We start from the raw sequence: 27,537 nt of genomic DNA on the forward strand, positions 1-27,537 counted from the left end.
ACAACAGATGGTACAAAATACCAATGAGAGTTTGGTAACAGAATGGTGAAGCACAATACGAGTTGGAAGGTAAAACAAACTTTTATTTTAGAAAACTCTTGTTGCAAAATAAATCGGAAAAATGTACACTCTTTTTCACAACAAATAAGTTCAAATGAGAGGTAATCGACAAATAATACAAGAACTGTACAAGTACAAAAATAAAAGATGAAGTTCACAAAACAAAAATTTTAGGTTCAAGACTCTAAATTATGACTAGGATTCTAAAAATATGACCCCTGAGCTTGCGCAGCAATTTAAAAAAAATATCTGAGGTATTATTAGGAGTGGGAAATAATTTGATGATGTGTTTCGAGACTCTCCCAAAGTCAAGAGGTCACTTTCAGACTAAAATTTGTCTTCAATTTATTGAAAATCTGTTAAAGTTGCCGTTAAGTATAGGAGTTAGCTGCAAAAATAAATAATTGTCTCTCTGAACAAGCGCAAGATCACATAATTTGTGATCATGCAATCCTCTGTTTTTGAAGAGTGCAAAAATTGACCAGAACAACAGCAATCAGTATGAATCGCTTTGAAAGCATTATATGAACACTGAAGTGGTGTCCATTTTAAGTCATAGAAAAATTGGAAAGAGGCACTGAAAATTGAAAGCTGCAAAAATTGACGTCCACTTGTTGCAATGTAGATTAAATTTTAGGGTTGCCAGTGAAATAATGAAGAAATCTCCTAATATCATATCTGACCTCCACTAACCACACTTAAAAAAGGTGGGATTTTAAGATCCTAGCAAAGAGCTTTAGAATTATGAAGAGTTTATCAGGAATTCACCAACACTTCTGTGTGTTCTTCAAAGTTGTTTGATGTGAAGGTCACCAGCAACCCTAAATCTCCGGATCTTGTCCTTTACAAATAGTATAAAATTAAAAAATTATCTTGTTTCACATATTCTTTTCAAGAATGGTCTAACTCATTTGAAGACCACAAAATAACAGTCCCGTAGAAAAATAATTCTTTTCCCTCACTCCAAGGATTCAACAATTACATACAGATTATTTCTTTTGAACAAAATTTAGATTATGAATTATTGGTTCTGTTAGAATCAATCTAAGAAACAAAATATATATATTTACATAGATGTAGTCTGAACTAAAATATACAATCTTAACAGAATAATATCTGATTATCACAACAAATTTCGTAATAGGTAATGCATTTAACACTAGATAAATATTTTATGAACTATGATCTTAGGATAAGAGAAGGAAATGGCAAGCTGTCTGAATTCATTTTTTGTTGAGAGAGCTTCGTTCATAGAATGTCATTTTAAAATGGCACAGAATAAATAATATTAAAAAAAAAACAGTGACTGATCCACCTGCACGAAAATGATTTTGACAAAGAATAAAATGTAGCTGCAAAAGTGAAACAAACGCAGAGTAAGGCTATCGTTAGGGAAAGGTTTTTTTTTTTTGGCAAAAGGGCTCAAATCTAACGCTATGCTTTAAAAGTGTCTGCAATGTTTTACTCACGTGAGTAAATTGTGGAAAATTATGATAAAAAACAGTGACTTTCCTTGATGGTGTTAGTCAAGATCGCAGCGCTTTTGGGAGATCCTTTTCCTCCAAACTGGTAACCGAGTAAATTATTGCAAGCAATTTTGAAACATTTTATGGCCACCTTGCAAAAGCCAATGATTTTCAGAACATAAATTGAGTGTACCGCGATAAAGGATACATTACCCTAGCCGTTAAAAATACCTTGGTCTTAGAGAGGCAATTCTACAATATTTCATAACTTAGATTTCAATACTTGGAATGTACATGCTTAAAAAAATAAACTATATCAGTTCAAAACACTGGATTCTTTGAAAATAGTGAAGAAGAATAGCTGTAAAAACTTTCTTGTCTCTAACAAGATTTAAAAATTGACTTTCTCTCTGTGCAGGCAAAATAAAAGTCACCAACAAATCATCAGAAAATGAAACTAATCCAACATCATGTTCGACAGGAAGGTGAAATTATCAATCTAAAATACCTCAGTCAGAGATGTAGTTGTATCCAATGTGATGAAAATTTTAGGTCCATAAACAGTTCAGAGAGAAAGTTTGAGGAAAGTTGACACTAAATTTCGTTTTTCAGTTTAGACAGACAGAAATGTTACATGTGCACCTATCTTAAGCTTAGAGCCAAAGAATCACGACTGGCATTTTTGGCAGATTCTAGTTAGATTGAAAGAGAATAAACACATTCTGCAAATGTCTAGAAAGAGCTTCAAATGTGAGAAAAAAATTTACACATGATGTTGGAGAAACTATACAAAGCTCAAAAAATATCGCAACTTAAAGAATTGCAGGAAATCCCGTTTTCCCTATGGCTTCATCAAGCAAAGCAAAATAGTGACTTTTTTAGAAAAATGAGGGGCCTTCTCGAAAATTCGTAGACAGAATTCTCCATAAGAATGATTGCTAGGCCAAGTGCAATATTTATTTTCTATGGAATAATTTTGCCCTTGTTTCAATTAATTACCTATGTAGAAGAAACCATGTCGCAATGCTAAACAAATGGTAATTTTCCTACAAAATTCAATTTTCTTGATCAAAAATTAATACACAAAAATCCTTAATTTTGTTGGGCACAAGCTCTATCAAGAAACTAATGTGAAATTCTGCCGACCACTTGCAATGAAGGGACCCTCTTTCTGACATTCCACTTCTGGTAAAAGGTACATTTATTCTATTTCGAATCAATTAAAATATGATTATGATTCTTTGACTTTAAGGTACAGATAGAACAAGAGATTTCAGAACCTGTTTCAAGATCCCAGAGTCAGTTACAAGTCAGCAAATACAGGGTGAAGAAATCCCCTGAAAAATTCCCAGATATTTCAGATTTTTGCCTGCGAGTATGACAAAAATTCCCTAATTTCTCCTATTGACAATACAAAAAGAAAAAGAGCGAAATTCTTGCCATTCATTTTTCTTTAAGAGCTCTGTTTTCTCACGAAAGTTAAATTTTGAAATTCTTATTCCATTGATGAACAAACTCAGAAGATAATGAAAAATTGAAAAGGCAGATAAATTCTTATGATCTAATGAAACTTCTTGAAGCTTTTCGGGTATTTTGTGGGTTGAAATTCCCTCCCGATTTTGTCTGGTTTTTCAGATATTTTAGCTATCTGAGCACCATGTCACATAATCAAGCTGACAAATTATTTTATGAGGGAACGGCAAAGTAAGACTGTTCGAATAGTCTGTTCCACGCATTCAACCTCAAATTACACAAAATTAAACCATCAGCTCTGGATAGTCCTTTACTGAATAGGTGCTGATGGGGTTCTTGTTACAAGCCTTGAAATCTCTTGGTGCAAAATTATTAGAGCCAAGATAGGAAAGCAAATTCATTCCCTCACCAATATGTTTGCTTACTACATAGATGCGGAATTGTTTTTTATACGTTGTCGATAACTTCCACTGAAAACGGAGCAGCATTTAGCTACAGGGAACTATTTCATGGAATATTTCATAAATGTTTTCTTTGTTTCATTTTTATAACAAAAAGCCTATCGCTGAATATTAACTCGAAACTTTCAGTACATTTGTTTTTTGCAAGAAAAATATTTATCTCAGATATCAAATAGATTTGGTTGTTCTTTTGTTGAATAAAGAAACACAAGAGGAAATTTTGAAACTTTATAAAAAAATATTTCAACATAGCAAAATACTGTCTGCCTGTGCAATAAGCATACATATTTTTTGTGCAAAGAAATGCTTACACGTATCTTGGCTACAAATGAATAATGGTTGTCACTGATTTTAGAGAAGGGCAAAGGCAGCCGATTGGTTCTCAATGGAAAAACCTCAACATCGCATGATTCTCAAGCCTTAATGAGATTACATGAATGTTGATGACTGAAGTTGAAAAATGGGTTTCTCTGATTGCAATGTTGTGAATCTCATGTTTTATTTTTTTCTAAAAAAAATTAATCAGCAGTTTGTCTAGAAATTATCTAAGAACTTCCTGCACTTTTTCAAAAATATTTCCACAAAATTTCAAGGATGTATTTTGATCACTTCCTTTTTGAAAAAATTAAATTATCCATGATATAAATTTTTCAACTTCAGCCATCAATATCTACTTTCAGAAATAAAATTAAAGGTAACACTTAACTACCCTTAAACAATACATTTGTGACTTTGAGTTGAAAATTCTTTAAGAAAAATACATTTTCTAGCAACTAGAGTTATGGTAATTATCTATTCTGCCTACAAATGGCTTAAAAATGGTGTGAAAACAATGGTATAAACTCAGCAAAACAACTTTCTTCCACACAGTAGAGTTCTTAAATTTAGCCTCAGCCCTCCCCAACTCATGAAAATTTCAACTTGCAACCCTGTTAGAATTATTCTCTGAAATTTTAGTTGATTTTCAAAATCAGTTAAATTAATAAATAAAGAAATAATGATAATTTGTTTGTATGAAACAAGTCGGACAAAAATGATTGAACAATAAGATATTCCAATTTTTTTTTCTTAGAAAAAAAAGGACAAACTGTGTGTGTGTACCCTGAACATGCATCTATTCTACATTGCTGAAAATAGTTGATTCGGCTGTCATGTCGTAGGTATTTTTAGTATTCAGGCGGAATTTATTTGGTAAACCTCGCATTGATTAAAGTGAGGCTTGGAATTTTTTCATTAAGGCGGAGAGGGAAGGGGGTACTAACTGATATTTTTTCAGAGAAAATAAGAACCAATCAGTTCAACATTTAACTATTTCAAAGAGAAACTTTAGAACTTTAGTCTTCCTCAAAGTCCAGAATACACACACAAAAAAAAAGAATATTGTTTTAATCTTCAATGAAACCAAAGGATGAGGAATTTCAATGGAGTCATTTTCTGAAAAAGAAAAAGGGGAGATTGAGTTTGGTTCAAAATGTCCATGATGCTGAGAGGAACTTAAAAATATTTGAATTGTCATAAATTACCTAATAGCTGAAACACTTAATTAGAAAATCAGTCTTGACATGAAGAATTCCCCTCTCTGGACTCTAATCTGCTTCAATGATACCATTAGGAGGTGAAGGTTGACTCGATGCTCCTAAAGCACTGATTGTCACATCGTATTGTTGATCGTTGGATAACTGTTGAGGCGCTTGAGGCGCGATTCCCCCGCCACCAGTTTGCAGGAAACTGGCACCTAAGTTGTACAGATTTTGTAGAGATAGTGTGCCGTGTAGAGATCCTAAATTGGGGTCCTGAAAAAGTGAAAGGAAAAATCAAATTCCGTGTTTTTTTTTCTATATTTCATTGGCAAGAGAACGTTACTTACAGAGATTGACAGTTTTTGCCTTGTGGGTAGGTATGTAAGAAATAGCTTAAGAGAGGAAAAATTCAGAAGAATATTCTTGTGCACTAAACATAAAGTTTAAGGCTTCTGCTAAAGTTTTGTCAAGGAAGAAACAATTAAGACTGCAAAACGTTGATTATCAGAATTGTGAAAATAAATTGAACCATGACTTCAGCCAAAGCTTCAAAAGCTACCCACCCAAAAAATGTTGGTGAAACTAAAATATTACAAATCTTGGTGGTGCCCTTGGTAGATCTCGTAGATTTTCTGGCATATTTCTCTTTTCGAAGAACAATCATCATTTTTCTGACAAAAACAGGTACTTTTGAAACTTAAAAATTTTGAAATTTAGTTCTTAAGGTTCTTTCATTTTTTCTGTTTTGCCATCCATTTTCCATGTGTGATGACATGTTTCATGCCAGAGCTGATCTACCATGCAATGACTGAGCTAGATAAATGAGTAATAGGAAGCATGAGGAATGAGCCATTCAAAGTTTGATAAAAAATGTGATTAATGTTACAATATTCGTGAGAAATTATGGGGGTAAAAGAGTTAGGGAGAATACACACCTTTCTGGGCCTGCCTCTTTGCTTTGGAGGGTAAGGTTTAGCTCCATAAGAATGTTGCTGTTCCACATGGTATTTGAGCTTGTCCGACCTGGAGAATGTTTTTGCACACTGATTGCAGGCATAGGGTTTCTCTCCAGTGTGGGTTCTTTGGTGTCGCTGCAGATGTGATAGCCTTAGGAACTTAGCACTACAATATGTACACTGATGTTGCTTTTCTCCGCTATGCGTTAGTAAGTGACGCTTCATATTTTGCTTGTTCATGAAGTACCTGTCAACAGAAAATAGAATTACTTTTAATATGATATAAAATTAAGTAAGTAGGTAATAGAGAGATATAAATAGGATGTTCAAACAGTGCTCTGTTCACACTATTCTCAGAGAAATACAGAGCTAAGAAAGTAAAAAAACTTCCAATTTTGCTCTGATATCTACGTATCACGTAGAATCTGTTAGGTTTCATTTCGGGCTTCAACTTCAATTTTTATACTTCTTTGGCTTTGTTTGGCCTCAGATCGGAGATCACTATTTTGCAAATTTTCAACGCCTTTCCAAATCAAAGTGGAGGTTCCTGCATGATATGATGTAACAATTTATCATAAGGGCCTTAGTTAAAAGAAATAGACAAAATCCCCTCATTACTCAGTCTTTAAGTATGCCATAAATTTTTAGCGAAGTCAGTTTTCTGTTCATGGACAAACATAGCAACTAAATTCCATTTTTGAACTTGAGAGATAGGGTGAGCTTTGGCAATCAATTTGCCTCCTGTAAGCAAGGGGAAGATTTTACATGTGAATGCACGTTCCTTGCACTTCAGGACTTAAAAATGTGTTTCCTGCCGAACTTAAAAGTTCTTGAAGAAACTTCCACACTGATGACAGTTATGTGCATTATCTGATGTAGCTCCCAGTTTAACAACGAGTAGCATTTTTAAGATAAAAGTTGCAATTAATTTTCATCTCAATAAATAAGCTATCGGCAAAATTTCTTTTTTTAATCCACAAATAGGAAAATCTTCAATGATGATTTTATGTAATTTTACAGCAAAATATGGAACATGCAGAAATATGCAACTTCTTTGACTGAAGCACTTCCCATAAGTTTTAAGTCAAAGGAGAATTGCTTCAAATCAGAACCAGCCATTAATAATAATTTCTAGTCCTTAAATTCTACTCCACTGTATTCGATCCTTTCTGTAACAATTCTGAATTGCAATTGCAAGTATCTCATTTTTTCCATAGCAATTTTCTCTTTAAGATGAATGTTCTGAAAATTGCAATAATTAGACGATTCACTTCTTGGGGCTAAGAGTGAAGAAGACAACTAGGTATTCAAAAAGAAAAACAACTTACCTCCTACAAATTGTACAGAAGAGATCTTTGTCAGGTATCATACTCCTATTCATTAATTGGTTGGCAGGACTACCATTCTCGTACATGTTTTTGAAATCATACAGTGTCAGAAAGTCTTTTTGTACATGTTCAGGAATATTCGATAAATCTGTTCCCACATCATCAAGTTTTACTTTGGAGATTTCTAAGCCCTCTGGGACGATACGTTTCTCACTCAAATGCTCCATGAATCCGTTTATAATATTGCTGGCTTGAACTTCATCTTTGCTACTGCTGTCATTTGAGTCATTAGAATGTGAGAGACAATTTCCATTCCCATTCCTGGTTTCGTTATTTTGTTCAATATTTTCATCCTGGGAACATAGAGGAAGAATGTGAGTAAAGCATACAATCAACATGAAAAAAAGCTTATATTCACCAATGCCAAAAAGAAAAGGATCTCAGGGCAGCCTTTAAGGAGGTAGGCTGATAACTGTCATTTTTAAGGCACTAGGACAAATGAATCGGTCAGTTAAAAAAGGGCTCAAGCGCTAAAAATAAGAATTTGAGAAAAATACCTAGAAGTAACCGTTTCAATTGAACCCTTATAAATCTCAGAGCTCTAAAATATTAAAGGAATGAAATAATTTATCACGTTATTCATTCATCTGCAATTTAAAACGGGTTGGTTTGTACATTTCCTCCTGCTTCTTTTGTATTTTTATATCTGGCGCTTGCACTCTTTTGTAACTGACCGATTCAAATGTAGCCCATGCCGAGTGAAGCCAGCTAGGGTGACATCCAGCATTGAACTTGCAACTATTAGGTACCCAAAGCTCCTTTTTCAGCAAGTTTGTCTCAAGGAATTACCTATGATGCCCTCAGGGAGCAGCCTTCTTTCACTGAAACTAGTGATGAAAAAATTTTTTGCATGAAAAAGTAGAAACATGCAAGTTTCTATGACTTATTAGGTGTATCAAAATCAGATGAAAGGGCCTCTGCATTGATATTTGTTCAAAATATTTCCATTCTCGAGCCTTGGATTGACTATTTTTTTTTAGAATCAGAAAATGCCCTTGTAGGTAGGTATTGACAGCAACCAATTGCAGGAACACCAACATTGAAGGCTCCATTCACTTGAGCCTTAAAGGAGAATTTTTCTAAATTTTCGTTTCTTGACTTCAAGAGGCTTTCTCCAAAGAGTTGGCATTTCAGGGGGATCCGAATCTTAGATCAGCAGATATTTATAATTAGAGACAGGCATATAGGAAGCCCCTTTTAGTGGTTTGTAACTTTAGAGAACTCTCGATAAGGTGTTCAAAAACTCTCCTGAGTCTTGCTGTAATTTTCTAAACCTTAAAATTTTTGGGAAAAAAGTTAAAAACTTTTTAAAGAGTACCTAGTATTTTCTAAGACATTTTTACATAAATTTCAGTAGACATGCCTAAGCCAAAATTTTCACTTAAAAATATTCAAAAGAAAAGGGGTTTTCTAAACCATTATTTTTGACCGTTTTTCCAAGAGTTTCTGAAAAGTAGTTATAAGGGTCTCTGTTGCAAAGGACTTTTCAAAACAAGATACTCATCGCTCCCAACCAGGGTGTCTAGCATCAGGAAAAACCGGCAAATATCAGGAATTTTGGCCGATCAGGAAAAAATCAGGAAAATCGGAAAAACTGGACGTTTTATCAGGAATTTTTCTTACGTGAATCTCCTCAATGGAGGAAGTCTTCCTGCTTTTTGCCTACCGTGCCAGGAATCGAGAAAAATCAGGAAAATATAAGGAATTTTCAAAATGAAAAAATCAGGAATTTGTTGTAAACTATCAGGAAAAATCGGGAAAATATCAGGATTTTCCAAAATTAAAAAATACTAGACACCCTGCTAACTGACATTTAAGCACACAATTTTCATCCTTTGGAAAACCCTGGGTTCAACTTTAAAGTGTTTAAAATTATTAATTTTACTTGACTGCCTCTCGATGAACTTTGAAATATGAACAAACAAAAACTGTGCAAGCAAACTTACATTCTCGTGCAAATCCATGGGCTCACATTTGACCATGGAGTCTGGGGATTCACTCTCAGAGGCAGAATCATCTTGGGGTATGCTCTTTGGTGCTGGTTCAATTTCCACCTCCTTTCTCGGAGACGCTTTCCCTGGTTCTGCACCCTTCTGAACCAACCCTTTGACCTGCAGGTCATTGGCCACTTGCAGAAGGCAGGGTAGATCGTCTTCGTGGACATCTATCGCTCCTGCGTACATGTACTCCAAAATTGCCTGCATCTCCTGGCGCAAGATCCCTTTCAAGATGATGACGGGATGTTTGCAGGGAGTTTCTTTGAAGATGGTCTCGAAGTAAGGACTGCATGCAGAGAGAACCAGTTTGTGGGCCTTCAGGAAACCGTCGGCGCATGATATCGTTACATCAACCAAGTGTTGTTCGTTGTAGAGTGATTCGAAGAGTGTTTGCAGATTTGAAAGGTGGTTGTTCCAGCGGAGATGAAATGATTTGCCGCTGGGTCGTGCCATGTTTAAAGCTTACAATCTGCAACACATTAAAAAAGGAAAATTATTTAGGAGTTCATTTCTGTAAAGAGCGACAGGAATAATCATCACCTACTTAAAAGAATAATTCGTGATAGATAATCAGAGTAATGTGTTAAGGAGGAGAGTGGGGCTTTTAAATATGAGGAAGATTGCGCTTATATTTCATGAAAAAACTGCGTCTGCGCAGAGCCGGATTAAGGGAGTGGCCACATGGGCCGCGGCCCACGGCGGAAAATTTAGGGGGCGGCAAATTTTGCAATTTTTTTAAATGTAGCTATAAGGAAAAATCGGATTCAGAAAAAAATAATACGAACGAGAAAAGGTGACAAAATCTCTCATTTCCCGAGAGTATATCTCTAATTTTGTCGTCCTTCTGTGATACAATAGACGGCGCCTTTAATTTGTCGAGTTAAGACTAAGAGAGAAACTGAACACGGAATTTGGTCTGGAACGGCGCGGCGCAGAGAGCAATGATGACGAGCACGTCAGATGAAAAGGAGAAACCCTCGGCGCGGCGGTCGGCATGTAACACATATTAACGCCTACAAGACTGCATGAATACTTCACGCATTGCTCCAAAGACAGTGCGGTCGCAGCGGTCAGCAGCTGGCAGCGCGAAACTCATAGCGCCTACAAGACTGCATGAATACTTCACGCATTGCGTCAAACACAGTGCGTGCAGCAGCGGTTGGCCCGAAACGCATAGCGCATGTAATAAGACTGTAGGAATACTTCACACATTGCGCCAAACACAGTGCCGTCAGCGCGGCGCGGCGGCGGAAGTTAAAAATTATTAAACCACATTTATGTTTGTTCTTTCATAATTTTTTGGTTCATTTCTTGTAAATAGAGGGCCTCGTCCGTACAGAGATAGGTTTACGGAACTTAACTTTTGCGCCATGTTCCGTGAACTTTTGCTAGTAGTATTGACAGGGCTTTCGCAAAAAATGTGACCAACACGAGTAAACGTGTCTTATGCACCCCTCCCCCTCCGACACGTTCACTTGATGGTTTTTATTGATGTTTCAAAACTAATGAGAAGGGGGCGGCAAAATACAGGCGGCCATGGGCGGCAAGTAAGTAAATCCTGCCCTGCGTCTGCGGCGTTTTTCTTCACCGAAGTTTCGAGGTTTCATCTGCGAAAGATGACTTGCTTATGACAAGCAATCGAAACGGTGGGCATCCTCAACTCGAATGAACATAGAAAAAAAGAGCTGGCTTCTTAACTCAGCAACTCAGCAAAAAACTTAAACAAGTGCATAAAAATTGCCTACAAGCGAAACAAATGCAAGCTGACACGACATCCGTGTTGATATAGTTCTCACGTGCAATTGTGAGGTTATACGATGAATCCTTTAAAACGCCTTCAAAAAACAGCCACATTCCGAGCGATAACTATTTCGACACTAGTGTCGTGTGTAATCGCATACCCTGGCATTTGAAGGCGCGTTTGATCAGTCGTTCAGAATTCTCCACTCTCTTTGAGAATTAAGAATCGCCAATATTACTTATTGCACTGGCGTCACGTCATTTACACTATTGCATTCACATTTTCATAGGTACAATACTAAATTTTTGTTTTCATTTTTTAAATTTGAAGTCAAACTTGAGCGTTTAAAATCGTGCGCAAAATATGAATCCATCCACGCTTTTAAAAAAAAGTCCTCGGTACTTGAGAGCAGGGAAAATTACATACAACATTTTAGAAATTGCAAAATCGTGTTCTTGTTAATTATCGAATAGCTTGAGTTAACTTTGCAACCTTTGAATGGGGTTACTTCGTCCCTTCGTCAGAAAAACGTCGATATTACATCACAAAGAGTCTAATTTTGGCCTTAATGATAGCGACGTTAAAAATCATCGTGTTCGATCCGTGGTCATGCAGCCGCAACCATAGAATGCAATTCTGCCTAAGGCACAAGGTTGAGGACTCGAGCACTGCCGTGCTAAGGAAGAACGCCGTAAGAACATTCGAGAGTTGCCAAATTTCCCCTGATCAAACATGTATTTTTGACAACATTCATGCATATTTTTCCTTGGAATTGTCAGATATTTTCGATTCGATTGCGTACAAAATTGTCTGAAAATTTTGGAAAAAAATATCCACAATTTTCCCTGTAAATTCGGTTTTTATTGAAGGAAATTTGGCAACGTCAGAAGGCTCATACGGCGTTCTCCCTTAGCACGGCAGAGCAGTGGCGCGGCGTTCTTTCCGATATATTGATTGATCTGCCATTTAAACCTACCTAAAAGGATCGAAAAACAGGGTGTTCGCAACGAACACCTTTACAATCGATTCTTTAGCATAGCTTCAAATGGGAAAATATCGATAATCGATCATTCACGCCTCGCCACTGGACTGAAGAACACGAAGTGCGAAATATCAAGCAGTCCTTGATAGTTGCAAATTAAAAGATAAAAGTGGCAAGACGGGAGAGATCGCGGAAATTTGAGATCCGCGTGGTTACGGGATGAAGTAACTTCCGCTGCGGCTGGGACATTCCGGGGGCGCGCTCCAGAGGGTGCTAGTTGTTACGTCACGCTTCGATGAATCGCAAGAAATCGGCTACGGCCAGGTTCGATCCGAAGCAAGTATATCCTGTCTCTTACAAACCTACTTGACCCACATTCTACACGAATAAATTTACAGCCCCCTATGTTTCAAATGTAACTCCGGGAATGGAGATGTTGATGTGTGAGGAATTTGCGATTTGACTGTTGCTTCTTGAGTGAAAGTTCGCGAGAAACACGATGGTGCCACTGGTTTTCTCTGAAATCAACTCCCAAGCTCAAAAAAAGCTCTCAAGTTGAGGCCAAAATGGAGGGGATATCCCACGCTATCCTGAGAGTCCACGTCTACATCAAGACAAACTATCCATGCAAAGATAGGGAGCAAATACATTAGCAGGGTTGCCGTGTTTTCAGTTTTGGAGTCCCCAAATAAGGTGGCAGCCCTGTCAATGTATTTGCTCCCCATCTTTACATGGAGAGAGTTTGTCGTGATGTAGACGTGGACTCTCAGGATAGCGTACCCCCTCCATTTTGGCCCCAATTTGAGAGCTTTTTTTGAGCTTAGGAGTTGATTTCAGAGACAACCAGTGGCACCATCGCGCTTCTCGCGAACTTTTACAAAGGAATCAATGGTCAAATCGGAAATTTCTTTCACATGCAACAATCTTCATAACTAACGTTTATGAATGGAGGAATTAAGCTTGCATCGCTAAATGAGAAAATCAAGCGTGCAACTATTCGAACACCGGAGTAGGTATGCGGTATCACGCTAAAATGAAGGCAAATCTTGTCTTCTTGGCTGTCTAACGTTACTGAAGTGTTTAAATGCCGCGATATTCACGTGAAAAATTCTTTATCCGTGTTACATTTAGGGTTAATTACTTTGTTTTCATTGTTCCAGAGTATTTATGCCTTTTCGAAATTCGAACTAGCAAGATTCATCAGTACAGCTATATCGATCTATCGCTCGCGTGCAAGCTAAGACATATCGATGCGCGGAAAAAAATTCAAAACATTGGAGAGCAGCTGCACTTTGAGCTATTCAAAATTTCGAAGCGTCTTCCTTAAATAGGCGGCATGTCGACGGGAAGGGGGGGGGGGTTGAAAAAAAACCCACATTTGTTGGTATATTCCTGCTGTGCCCGTCCTCTCCGCCGATTCACCGAAGAACATTTTTTTTTCTTATTTATTCGACCTTTTATGAATATTGAATTTTCGAAGTTCAGATGGTGTTAATTTCGAAAAAAGTGGGTATCCTCCAGGTCTTTTGAAAACGAGTGCGTCACTAGACGGTGGCAAAAATATCCCATAACTTTTTTTGAGTGGCATTTTCCTCGAAGCACCACGAAAAAATTTGAGTAAAGGGAGGAAAAACGGAATCCTGCTTAAGTGCTAATGTCTAACTAGGGGGCTTCATTTCAACCTAGTTTAAGAGGGAAACGGTCGAGAGTATGAAAAATTTTCATAGGGAGCGAAATTTCAAAAAATCTCAGAAAAAGCCCCTAAAACAATCGGAATTTACTGAAAGAACTCTGAAAAAATCGTCAGCCTTAAAATCCATAGGTACTATGGAGGCAGTCGCCTCACTCCAACTCTTCCCAAAAGGTTTCCCAATTCTCATCACGTTCTCTCTAATTTTAATGCTCCGATGTTAGAATCCGCAAAACCAAACAATGCTCTTGGCTCTTTGGCCCAGCAGTTTTGGGTGAAGCAATTCAAAGTTTGATTTACGACGGTCGTAAAAACTTGCGAATCAATAAGGAAACACAAGTGGAACGATGTCGAAAGGTAAATACATATACCTGTGAACAAGTACAAAAATTACAAAAAAGAGTGTATTCTATTAAAAAAATGGTCTCAATGGAGAATTTGCAAGGGTCTGAAATTTGATGAATTTCCTGTTTAAGTGGAATCCTCTGAGTGAACTGAACACGAAGATACCCTTGATTCATAAATTGAGCGATTATTAGAGGAGATATGACAAAATAACCGATTCTGCTAAAATACATGTGTTTAAATGGGAAATGCCGCCAGATGACGTCACAAGGCGGCGCATTTTCTCACTTTTAAATCAATTTTTCTCCAATTTCCCATGTCAGAAAAAAATTATGAAAAATATTGCGAACTCAGCTCATTAGGCACTTTCAGATGAAGCAATAAAAAAATTGCGTGCAAATTCTCCATTACATCATTTCCCTGCTCCAAGAATTCCGTTTTAGATAAATTGTTAGTAGACTGAAAAATCCGAATTGTAGTAGGTACAGGAAATCCGTGGCCAAGATTATGATGAATAAGTAAAGCTGAGAAAAGTATCGTTTGAGGAGCCAGTAGCGCAACGTAGTTGTACCGGGCCCCCCGCGAAATTTTCCAGTCCGATTAGATTCTGAAACAACCTCCTTGATCCCCGCCTTTATCCCTCCTCTCCACCCTTTTCCACTTCTCTCAAGGCCCGAATTAAGAAAATTTTCGAGAAAATTGCTCTAAATATAGCTTATTCCTGGTAAATATTGGCAGTAGGAGCTGCGTTTCAAAGTAACAGGAATTCTTATTTCCCTAGAATACTCGTTTTTAACGAAGGAAATATGGCAACGCCTGAATGCTCATACGGCGTTTTTCCTCAGCACGGCAGTATATAGCAGGGTCAGTCTTCTTTTGACGGTTACGCAGTATCCCTACCCCTCTTTCAGAAAATTAAAAAGGCGAAGGAAATTATGTGTTTGACCATAAAAGTTTTTGACTAGCAGCAAGTATCGTCAGACTTAACGGGGTACCCGACAAATAACGAGTCGCTCTCTTTTCTTGAAGTTTTTGTGACAGTGACTTTTTCAATTAGAAGCTTTACGATACCTATACTTCAAGAAGTATAGGTATCGTAAAGCTTTTTTTTCACAAGATTGTGAAAAACAAAAAAAAACCCAGCCAATGATTTGATCAGAGCAATTTCGATATGGGATAGTTATCGTTCTCGCGCAAGATAAATTGATGAGATTAAAAGTTGAAACGACGCACGGTGGAACGAATCTTTGGAAGAGGTCGGACATGGCATTTTTCACAAAAATCGTAAAATTATACATTTATCTCGTCACAATTTCAATTTTTAGAGGTGCTTTAAATAGAAAATTTAACGAGAAGACCGTAAAACTACTTTTAAAACGTCTACATTTCATATTAATGAAGGTATACGCTTTTAAAATGTTTAAATCATGTCCTACCTCTCCTATTGACTCGATCCACTGTGCGACGAAACGTTAGGTCAGTTTTTTCCTGGGCTCGCACCAAAGAGTGGAGGACGAAGGGGGCTGAGGGGGGCGGGGAACTTGACAACCGTCTTGATTTTTCAACGATTGTACGCTAGCTAGATAGTGGTCTTGTACCAGATTAGCATGCATCAACTTCTAATTTTTTTTCCTATCTTTCGTTCACTTTTCGAAGACAAAACAGCCCAGAGGTAAGATGCAAAAAGCAAACTGAACGGGAGTTCACCTACATAGAGCCGATGCACTCGGCGCACGCGTTGAAACACATTTGGCGCGTTACATAATACCAAGGTCTTGAAATTTCGGTCCCGAACATTTTTTTATGTCCCGTATCAATAATTCAAGCGGTTATGTAACGGTGTCTTTATTTTTCATTCTCCTTTTATTATTCTATCAAAGCTTCGGCGAGAGAATTTAATGAAAAAGAGGGAGCTGTTTGAATATTTAGAGCTTTAGGATTCTGCACACCGCTGCCATCGTGAACTTTATTCCTCTATTCTCCTTCCTAAATAGGTGATTATCAATTCTGCCGTGCTAAAGAAGAACGCCGTATGAGCCTTCAGACGTTGCCAAGTTTCCTCGATAAAACCCAAATTTGTGGGAAAATTGTGAATTTTTTCTCTTGAATATTTCAGAACATTTTAGACGCAGTTTAATCTAAAATATCAGAAAATTTCAAGGACGAATATGTGTAAATGTCGTCAAAAATACGCGTTTCACCTAGTGAAATTTGGCAACTCTCGAATGTTCATACGGCGTTCTTCCTTGCTAACAGAACTGATCTGTTTCTGCTTGCTAAATTCATTCCTGAATTTTAAGCAAATGCGGCAGTCGGTTGCTTCTAGTCAGGCTCTCCCCCAAGAAAAATTTCAGGCAACTCATCTGATGGCAGTTACAGCTTCCTTCTAAAAACCATGAACTATAAGCAAATGATGAAATGACCATTACCCTTTTCCAGTGCCAGAGGCAAGTCAGTAATGATGGGGGGGGGGGGGGGGAGTATCCCTATAGGAATTCTTTCAGGCAGAGCCACGCCAGAAGGGGAATTAGTCAGGGTTGCACAAGAGCGATGAAAAATATGAGAGCTCGGATATTTTCGTGAAATATTTCTAAACTTCACAATACTTTGAAGAGAAGGATTGACATATTTTTAGGGGTTCGGTATGCAACACGCACTAAATAACACTAAAAAGCAAAAATCGTCTGCCTTCCGTTATGTTCTGCATTTAGGTACCCAATATCGATAAAATTCAACATTTTTCCTGGAGTGTCATGACATATTTTGTACACGTAATTTCAAGATTTTATTTTTCATGGAAAATGGCAACCCTGAGAGTAGTTAGCAAATTGCAAGAGGGGGCAAGGAATCTGGCCATGGGGCCCAGCCTCCCTGTCGCTACGACCGCAGCTCTCCTCCGAGAGTGTAAGAGAAGCGCACGATGAACTTCTGTTATTACGTTTTAAAATTCATGTGGACATTTTTTCCCCACGGAAGTCAAACCCAATTTTTTTTGAAAAATGTCAACGGTTAGGGTAGAAATCTAATCGAAATTTTGACGAATAAATCTGATGACAATGATTTCCTGTGCTGCCGTGCTAAGAAAGAGCGCCTTGTGAACATTCGAATGTTGCCAAATCCGCAGCGACACCGCATTGGCAGCATATGGAAGAGTATTGAGAGCTCACGCTTCGCGTCATCGCGCCTTCAATTTTTCAGACGCAACACAGACATCCATCAAGTACGAATAGTTGTATCTCTGCGCCGTCGTAAACGCGCACCCTTTCCCTCGCTTTATTTCCATATTGTGTTTGTTTCCGTTTGTCCTATTTGTAATGATGCTTCAAATTAGTAGTCATAAAGCAGAGCATTGTGAGTTCACGACTCACGTCATCGCGTCTTACATACTTCATATGCAATGTGGACATGCATCTTGTGCGAATAGTTGTATCGCGTTTACACTTTAGATGCCTCTTATTTTTGAATTTCGAGATAAATAAAGGTAATTTTGCCCAAGATATGCCATGGTGTGTCCAAATCAATAGTAATTTTGAAAAGGAAAACATTAGTTTAAAGGTCTCTCAAGAGGTCTATAAAGGGTGCGTATATCTAAAAATCTAACCGACCATCGCTTGTAAGGGAGTAACTCATTGCAAATGAAGGAGGAGGATGATAAAGCGCCTGTATGTCAACAAAAAAGTGAAAAGTTCACAGGAAAGTGTTTAAGCTTCAGAGAGTAGTTCTTGGACCTCTGTTCACAACTATCATGCGTAAAGGCACCTTTCTTTACTTCTAACTCTCTCTTTTTCCGTTCATTTAAGAAATTTTCCGCATATATTCTCGGTCGTAATTTTTTATCTCTCCTTATTTTGCTATCTGTCAGAGGGGCGAATTTTCGGCGCGCCAAGGGGGCTCATCTGCCAATGGCAGAATGGCTTTATGACCAGTCCGACCCTGGACGAAAATTTCCGAAAATGTCCGAAAAACGGAGGACAAAATTTTTGTCCTCCGTTTAAACTGAATTATCTACAAATTCCAAGGAAGAGTACGCATAACTTTCTTCAAGCATAAATCTTTTATCCGGGGAGAATTGGCAACGTCTGAAGGCTCATACGGCGTTTTTCTCTGGCACGGTAGAATTCTAACGAAGGAGGGGTGGCGGCTATGCTGCCGTGCTAAGGAAAAACGACGTATGAATATTTGAGAGTTGCCAAATTTCTCCGAATAAAACATGTGTTATTGAAGAAAATTATGCGTGTTTTTTCTTGACATTTTTTCGATATTTCAGATTGGATTGTAAACAAAATTGCTGAAAAATTGGAGGGAAAATATTCAGAATTATCCCAGTAAATTTGTGGGTTGTTGAAAGAAATTTGGCAACGCCTGAAGGCTCATATGGCGTTTTGCCTTAGCACGACAGTATGCTGCTCTCAAATAAAGAATGAGTCTAGTCCGCGTGGCAAAATTTCCCACAAAAAACATGGTAGCCTTTATCAGTGGGAGTTAAGCCGGGGTGCTGGAACCCCCCCCCCCCCCCTCCAGAAACGGGTTATTCCGCGGTAATTTTCGGTTGTTTTCTTCGTGTACTACAATCAAATCTTATATTTAGGGTACCCTTGGAATATTGAAGGTTTTGAGAGATTGGGGAGGCCCAGATATTAGAATTTAAGGGGTCATGGCGCCCTGGAAGTTAAGACTTTAGGGTCACTCATTACCTATCGGAAACCTGACAGTGAAATTTAAATGGAACCGAGATGAGGATTTTTGTGGCCCCTGCATACGACTATGTCCATGAACTCATGAGCTCTGATTTCAATATTTTATCGGACTGTTAAGACGACGTTTCGGTGGGCTTAGAGAGTACTTTTTTGGAGTGAGGATGAGGGGAACCGAATTGGGGAAGAACCAATAAGATTATCTGCAAAGTGAGGAAAAGAAGGAGCAAAGTGAAGGCATTTGGGACAAACTGCGCAAACCGCCTTCAACTTACGAAGTATGCAACCCGCATTAAGAGGGTCCTTTTAACCGCGAACTCCCCGTGCCCCTGACCCTGAGCGTTAATCCGACCCTGGTTGGTGTGAAATGGTATGAATTTCGTCATCTAAAAAATACTTTAGTCCTCCTGAAAAAACTTCCTCTCCTCATGAGAAAATACCTTCTATTTAATAGCGAATTCCAGGGGTTACGTGATAACGGTTGGGATCAGGTCGCCACTCAATTTTTCACTTGTTTTTATGTGTTTTGGCAGCTGAGGATGAGTGGTAACAGCTCGAAACGTCCTGCCTTTTAGTATTTTTAATGTTTCAGCCTTACTTACCCATATTTTAATTCTCTCCTTATTCTTTATTTAAAAGCGAGCTTAATTCACTCTTCAAATATGAAAATTCCTCATACACCGGGGGGTAAAATTTTGAACGCAAGTGAAGATATCGAGAAATAAAAAAGCATGGCTGGGAGCCGGGCCGGGAGGTTCAGTTGAGATATTCTCGACGGAGCAGAGCATAGCGGGGGCAAGCGATGGGGGGATTGATAAACTAGGGCGACGCGCGTCGCGCGGCGATGACCATGAAAACAACGTGGTTATCAACAGATTCGGAGGTGATAAAAGATGACAAGACAGAAAGAAACGCTTCATCGCTGGCTTACGCGAAGTATCCAGTGCGATCACAGCAACTATCCGAAAGCACGAAACGGATCCAATCCTGGAATTCCTGTCGAAGTAATCCACCACTGAAACTCGAGGCACAACTTTGAACAGAGGGTTGATCCGGTGCAACACCCCACAAAATACACAAATTCCACACCGCTTCGCAAAGCCACTTACCGAAAAAGCAAAAATCCTGGAGAGAAAACGGGAAAAGTCACAGGATCCACATGAGGAACACAAAATCACGGGCCCGAAACGAAACTCGCGAAATTTTCGATAAACAAACTGAGGAGTCACGCACGCGGCACGACCAATCCGCGCCGGAGTTCGCTCGCTATTCACGATTTCACGGAAGCGAGCAGCTGCCCTCTCTGCCCCCTCTACGGCACCCCTCATCCCCTCCCCTCCCCTCCCCGCCGCCCGCCCGCCGCGCGCTCGGCGCTGTTGCTTGGCTTCGCAACATTGGGGAGGTGTAGGTTTTCTGTCCCCAACGGGGGGAATTCAAGAGGGGGTCTGACGTCAAAAAAAAAGTATAGTAATAAACCGTACAGTCCCCTTCAGAAATTAAACTCCTCCCCCCCGCGCCCGGCCTCCCTCGCCCTTCGGCGGGCTTCTTCCACCCCACGCGATTCCGCCGAGCGTGCAGGGCTTTTCTTGCATTTTGGAATTTTCGCTGTCGTCAGTGGATTCGGGCTGTCGTCGTCGTAGCTTGCCGCTTCTCGTTCGGATTTAGGGTTTTCCGATGTTGTCGATGAGCGCTCGCAATGCCTCCCTTCCAGCGGGACGATTATTGAAATTGATAGACAAAGCTATAGACAAAGAAGACTAAAGAGATATGGAGGGATCCTATTGGTAGAAGAGGGTGGTTACGATGGACAAAGCAGGTAGGAATAAGTAACGGCAACCCACGAGGGGCCCGATAGTTAGTCCATCATTGTCTCCCTTAGTCCATAGGAACCACCCGTTTTGACCAATAGGGTAGCTCCATACTCCCTATGTATTCTTTGTCGATCGTCTAGTCTATCAATTTCAATAATCGGCCCGCAGACCCCCGTTCCCCCGCTCTCGTCGAAAGGGAATCGCCGGATAACCAGGGTGGCAAAATTTCATGAGAAATAAAATCTTGAAATTTCACTCGGAATATTTCATGAAATTTCAGAAATTTGTGAGAGATTTTGAAAAATGCTGGTTCCTTTTCTTACTTCATAAAATATAAAAATTGAGGAGCTTTCCAAAAAATGGGCACATAGCAAAAAATAGCGGTTGAGAAAAATGCATTTCAAGTTTCCATCATTATAATTTCTGGCCACTGATGGTATCTTTCATCGCAGCGTGGACTCCCGATTTCGAACGAAAGTGTCACTGTCAGTGGCCATATAGTAATGATCAAAACTTCAAATGGATTTCTCTCAAACGCAATTATTTGCTGTGTGCCCTTTTTCCGGAAAGCTCATAGATTGTGAATTTCCTCTATTTGCGTGTGTTTGAGCGCGGGTTGCATGCTGTGCCCCCTGAAAAATATGAAATATTTCAGTCTTGTGAAATTTCATGAATCGTGAAATATTTCACTGAAATTTCCAATCTTTCATTTCCTTCCTGCGTTTCATCGCCACCCCGCGGCTAACTTGAGGGGGCCTTGGAAATGTCGGAAAATCCTGAAGAAAACTCGAGCAGATTATTAGCTTTTAGAGCGCGATTTTGAAATCTTCCCTTGCCCTTTTTTTGTAGTTTGGAGTTTGTAAGAGAGGTTCCCTTTCTTCACTTCTTCCTCTCTTCTTTTTTCTCCTTTTTTTCACCGCATTTTTCCCGAGTTATTCGTGGAACTCTAGTGGATATGTGCGTATAATTTTTCTGCCGGCAAAATTGAAATATAAGAACTGCGAAGAGGTAGATTTTTCCTGGGAAAATTGCGCAGTTTTTTTTAAGCTAAATCCTCCGGTGCGTATGGAAAGGGGATAGCTAGGGGACACATATTTGCCGATCGTAAAGCCCTTAACACTGAAAATCCGTTACTCAACTCGTTCTCCCACCCCGTAGCTCTCCCCGTAACCTAGATCTACAACCACTTAGAAAATTACGTAACGCTTTGATCACTCCCTCCCAACTAAGCTTTTCGTCATGAATTCTGGGTGAAAAATTGCCAACTTGCGTAGGTTAGATTTCGGTGAAACCGGCGTTACGCACCTATTTCGGCGCTACGTAATGCAGCCATGAACTTTACCCTTCACTGTAACGCATACGTGTCTCAAGCTCAGAGTGTTACGTATTTTATGGAGGGTTTCTTAAATTGTCACTTTAATCGAATACCTCCAAATTATCTCAACGAATTTAAATTCAATCGGGAGAGAGGAAAACCCCTCATTTTATCTGCAATATTCTCCAGCGTTCTCAGATTTTTGTCGCAGCTTTCATCCACCCGTGATGAAGTCCGAGCGAAAAAATGGAAACAGCTAATGACGAAAGAATACCGCGCGCTAAGTGTGAAAGTTCTCCCGCCTCCATCAACCCCGAGTTAAAAATAACGCAAAATTAGACCCGCAAAAAGGTTCCCCGCGCGAGAGATTTTGCCGAAACGCAAAAAAGTTCGAAAGTGAGGCCGATACCTACTTTTTACCGCGCGGGAAACGGCGGGTTTTCCCCCGAAATCTAGCAACAGGAACCGTTCGGCTTCGACACATAACTCCCCGGACATTTTTTGGCCCGGGTTCAAGGAGTTAAAAGACTTTTCAGCAGCGGCGACAATTTTTCGGAGCCCCCCGTTTTTATTTCCATCGTAAACGTAGGTATTCGCGTCGGATCCGCGACCGGCCGAGCTGTCACGGGGCCCGAAATGACGGGTGGAGAACTTGCGAAAGGGGGAGACGAAATAGGTCGTTATGTCACTCCGTTTGTGATCCACGCATCGATCGGATAAGATGAGCTATCATCTTTATATCGTGAGTTCTCTTGCTACCCAAAATTTAATTTTTCATCGTGGTTATGGGTCCGTGCATACTGCATAATTGAATCGGTCCGTTACAAAAGGGTTTTTTTTTTTTTTTTTTTTTTTTTTCAAAAATGTACGACTAGCCCCTTACGGGGCTATTAATTACAAGAGTTTTAACAGTATACTTAAAGCTAAAAACTTACTAAGGCTAGATTTTTATGTTTTTCCTACTAACTAAGCAGGGTTGGACTGGCTTGCACCTAAGGGCGTCGACCCTTGGCTGGTTCAAGGGGCGTAATGCGATAATTCCTGGTAGGGCATCTCTTACGTGGAGAGGGATTCAGACAATTTTGGCAAAGTAGCATAAGTTTACGCTATTTTCAGATTTAAAGTTTCTTAATCGTACAGAGTAGAAATTGCAAAACTGAACGTATTGAAGTACCCACTAAACGTAAGTAGCCACTAGATGCATCCAAGCACCATTATTTCCGAAAGAACCGAGCCAGTGCTGCGGTTTACTCGGGCTTAAGACGTGGGTCTGCAAATTTATCCTAAAAAGAATCAGACAAGAACCTGAAAGAAGAAGAAAGAACGAGTATCAACACAGCCGCAGACAAGAAAGACGTATTTTAACTTTTCTCCCAAATATGAGCGATATGTCATTGACAGCATGCAGCAGAACATTGAGAGCTCACGCTTCGCGCCATCGCGCCTTCAATTTTTCAGATGCAGCACGGACGCCCATCAAGTACGAATAGTTGTATCTCTGCGCCGTCGTAGACGCGCAGCCTTTCACTAGCTTTATTCCCATATTGTGTTTGTTTCCGTTTGTCTTATTCGTAATGGTGCTTCAAGCACTACATGAGTAACACAACCAAAGGTATAGGAGATGTTTTCGGGTCTCTTTTTTAACTTTTCTCACGAATCTGAGCGACACACCTCATTGACAGCATACAGCAGAACATTGAGAGCTCACGCTTCGCGTCATCGCGCCTTCAATTTTTCAGATGCAGCACGGACGTCCATCAAGTACGAATAGTTGTATATCTGCGCCGTCGTAGACGCGCATCCTTTCACTGGCTTTTTTTCCATATTGTGTTTGTTTGCGCTTGTCTTATTGCTTCAAACTAGTAGCAAAGAGCAGAGCAGAGCATTGCGAGTTCACGACTCACGCCATCGCGTCTTAAATTTTTCCATATGCAAATGTGGACATTCCATCTTGCGCGAATAGTTGTATCGCGTTTGCACTTTTAGATGTCTCTTATTTTTGAATTTAGAACCCGAAGATATGCTATGATATGTCTAGATCTATAGTCATTTTGAAAAAGGAAGAAAATGTTTAAAAGGTCTCCTAAGAGTCTATGAATAGTTGCGTATGTCTAAAATCGAACCGACAATCGCTTAACAAAAGGAAGTTACACACAGCGAATAAAGGAGAAGGCTCAAAAGCGCCTGTTGTCAACAAAAAAGGTGAATAATTTCACAGAAAAGTGTTTACGCTCAGAAAGTAGTTCTTGGACCCCTGTTCACCACTACATGCGTAAAAGCACATTTATTTACTCCTAACTCTCTCTGCTCCCGTTCATTTAAGAAATTTTCCGCATACATTCTCGGTCATAATTTTTTTCTCTTCTTATATTTTGCTATCTGTCAAAGGGGTGCGTTTTCGGCGCGCCAAGGGGGCGTATCTGCCAATGGCAGATTGGCCTTATGGCCAATCCAAGCCTGTAACTATGGCTAGATTTTTATGTTTTACCTACTAACTAAGGCTAGATTTTTATGATTTTGCTAAAGGCTAGATTCTTATGTTTTTTAAAAGGGCTCAAGCGCCAAAAATGAGAATTTGAGAAAAATGGTAATAACCGTTTTAATCGACCCCTTATAAATTATATAATATAAATTACTCTCTAAAATTTTCAGGCAATTTTGCACGCAATTTGATCTAAAGAATCTGAAAATCTCAAGGAAAAATATGCCTGAATGTTGACAAAAATACATGTTTTATCATGGAAAATTTGGCAACTCTCGAATGTTTATACGGCGTTCTTTCTTTAGCACGGCAGTATTGTCAGCATTTGCACTGCCGAGCCGAACAAAAACCACGCATCTAAGGGGTTTTCCCAGAGTTACGTGATTCTTCCATACAATAGGGCGGTTAGACGCTGTGTCCACGGCTGCGCCACGCTGCGACTCCTCCCTCTGGCACGTTCCACCCCGTATCGTCCCCGAGCCGGCGAAAATTACGAAAAGAGAAAGCCGCATCCACAATGCCCCAGTACGTAAAACCACGCAATTCCGATCGTAATGCCGGGTAAACACGCGGTTTTTGCCCAGCGCTGGGGTTGCAAAATTCGGGGCTACTTCGCTCGCGTTAACACCCGCTCGACAACTTTCCAATCCGATCTATTTTCGAGTCGACGCGGGTAATGAACGCCATTTAAACGGATTCCAAAACCGCGGAAGGCGAGTGACAGGTCCATCCTCCCCTGCGCACTCTCTCCCCTTGCCCTTTGCCCTCGCGGGGCTAGGTAGCGGTATTTCTGGCCCCTAATGACCGACTCAGGGTCTCGATCTGCCGTGCTAAGGAAGAACGCCGTATGAGCATTCGAGAGTTGCCAAATTTCTCTCAACAAAATGTTTATTATTGAGGGAGGTTATGAAAATTTTTCCTTGAAATTTTCAGGAATTTTAGATCGAAATACCAACAAAATTCTGTGAAAAATTGGAAGAAAAATATTCATAAGTTTACCGGGGAATTCGTGTTTTATCAAAGGAAATTTGGCAACGCCTGAGGGTTCATACGGCGTTTTTCCTTAACACGGCAGCGATCAGGTCAGCGCCAGTCTTCGTCACATCCGACCTCGGGGCCCGATGGCCGGTGCCAGTTTCCGCTGTGGGCCCCCGGAAAGGTATGCGAACCCTCCTCTCACTGAAAGACTAGCATGGTATCGTATTGATAATCTAATGGATTATGACGCGTATATGTTGTATTGTTTCACCCGCTGTATGAAAAATGAAGAAACCAGGTATCTGAAGTATTTAATGATAAATGATCCTCTACATGTTAAAGGCTGAAATTGATGATATAATATTTTATATCTTAAAAAAAAAAAAAAAACAGGGGACCGGATGATACCCGGTGTTAGGGACTCGCAGTCCGCATGCAACCTCTAGCTCTATTTATTGGAGGGGATGGTTTCAACACAGTATTCTTAGTTCACTCATTAAGCTTTCAGTCGATGCGACAAGAGCTTAAAAAACAATCTTCATCTGAAACTTAATCAGGGCAGCTAAAGTTTAATCGGATCGTTGCATCGAGTGACCTGGCTCTTTCTGTCTAAAATGTTTACTTTTGCGTGCCATTAGAAGAAATTTCACTAAAATTTTCTGTTGGCAATGTTCATCAGTCTTCCAGTAAAAACGCGATTAGAGGAAGAATTTTGCAGCGTTGAACTGCAGTTACGGTCCTTCATGATTTATATTGCATCCCTAATTGATAAATGGACTGCATTTTGCAATTTGGAACTATAAATTCTGGCTCTTCTGGAAAAACACTTCCGTCCATAGAGAAACCAATGGCACATACGTTGTTTTTAAACCGGGCTAGAATTTATAGTTCCAAATTTCAAAATGTAGTCCAAATCTAAGATTGAAGAAATCTTGATATGCACTAACGGTGGATGACGTCATTCATGTTGCTTTTCGAAGGGTGACACCTTGACACCACTGACAGCTCCGTGAATAATGGACCTAGAAACTTGGGCGTTAGAACAAATGGACGTATTTATGCTAAAAGGAGCTATGTGCAAGTGGAAAGATGGGGTGTGCTCGTTAGTTGGGTCATAAGAAACAATGTAAAAGTGGATATAGTTCCTTTTGAGAAAATTGAAAAGCGGGATTTTTAATTAAATCAAAAGGAGCTAAGCGCCAAAATATGCTAACTCATGAGCCGCGGGCATGGGAAGAGAGCGTTGTGGACAGGGCTCATGAGTTAAAGACACGGATCCGCGGCTCGGAGTCTCCATCGTCGCCGCTGACGTCACTGGCGCTTTATATTCCCCATTCATTCTTATGGCCCGACCACTAACGAGCACACCCCATCTTTCCACTTCCACATATCTCCTTTTCGCATAAATACGTCCAAATATGATCATTTTCTGCCAGTTTTCAAGCTTAAACCGTCGAAACGCGATTTCATGTCATGCAGAACTGACCTTTTCACCCATTGACACCAGTTTGCACTCGACAACCGGTTACTGCGTATTGTTGAGTAGGTGATCTGAACCTGGGTCGGATCTCCTCTCGTGTGCCCCCCGGAGGATGCGCCCGGGTCCCGGGTATTTTCCGTCGTCGGCGTCGGCGTCGGCGTCGGTGGCGGCCGGGGCGGGAGTCTGGAGGCTGAGCCTTGGCGCCTTTTGGGGGGCCGCGCGGACAAAGGCGGGCCCGCAGATGTAAATTTAGGGGAAACGGGTCGGCGCGCCGCGGCTGGGGCCCCGGCTCCATCCGTCCCCGGCTCCGGCCCCGAGCCCCCATCCGCCATCCACCGCCACCGGGAGCCGTCCCGCACCCGTTGCCAAATTGCACTCAAAATCCCGTAATCTATACTATAAGCTCCAAGACCTCCTAATTTTGCGAAACTGGTAACGCTTAGTTCCAGCGTTCTACCGGGCCAATTTTCATGATTTTTGCGGCTATCGACGAGCAATTGCCTCTAGATAAGCCAACTCTTCTCAGATTTTCAAAATATGGCCCAGGTTTTTTTATATTACGTGGTAAAGTTGCGAATTCTCCCATTTAAACAATGTAAATTTATACTTTTTGTCATAGTTCGTTTGAGCGTTCTACCGGGCCGATTTCCATGATTTTTGCGTAAATCGACAGGTAATAGGCCCTAGATGAGCCCGTT

At 40.0% G+C, this 27,537-nt stretch overlaps 2 protein-coding genes across 3 annotated transcripts in view; one reads left to right on the plus strand and one right to left on the minus strand.

The window, feature by feature from the left end:
• Positions 1-27,537, plus strand: part of LOC109036406 (glycine N-acyltransferase-like protein 3) — a 260,900-nt gene that overhangs the window by 126,658 nt on the left and 106,705 nt on the right. The gene's annotated exons all lie outside the window — the stretch shown is intronic.
• Positions 63-20,064, minus strand: LOC109036480 (uncharacterized). Of its 2 annotated transcripts, none has more exons than XM_019050718.2 (5): positions 19,883-20,064; positions 9,271-9,790; positions 7,265-7,617; positions 5,916-6,183; positions 63-5,253 (listed from the first exon to the last, which is right to left on the minus strand). In XM_019050718.2, exons 2-5 carry the CDS (start codon positions 9,772-9,774, stop codon positions 5,047-5,049), a joined length of 1,332 nt encoding a protein of 443 aa, XP_018906263.2. In that variant the 5' UTR covers positions 9,775-9,790; positions 19,883-20,064; the 3' UTR covers positions 63-5,046. The 2 variants fall into 2 exon arrangements, with proteins under 2 accessions (XP_018906263.2, XP_018906264.2); XM_019050719.2 differs by lacking the exon at positions 19,883-20,064 and adding an exon at positions 19,705-19,869.

The sequence above is a fragment of the Bemisia tabaci genome, chromosome 6 (genome assembly GCF_918797505.1).
Source record: "Bemisia tabaci chromosome 6, PGI_BMITA_v3".
Lineage (NCBI taxonomy): Eukaryota > Metazoa > Arthropoda > Insecta > Hemiptera > Aleyrodidae > Bemisia > Bemisia tabaci.

Bases quoted from the DNA above. Each gene is read 5' to 3' on its own strand.
- LOC109036480 (XM_019050718.2), bottom strand. From the start codon at position 9,774: ATGGCACGACCCAGCGGCAAATCATTTCATCTCCGCTGGAACAACCAC. The intron at 6,184-7,264 runs GTAAGTTGTTTT...TTCTGTTGACAG, and splicing joins TTCTGTACAATTTGTAGGAG to GTACTTCATGAACAAGCAAA. The intron at 5,254-5,915 runs GTGTGTATTCTC...TCACTTTTTCAG, and splicing joins AAAGAGGCAGGCCCAGAAAG to GACCCCAATTTAGGATCTCT.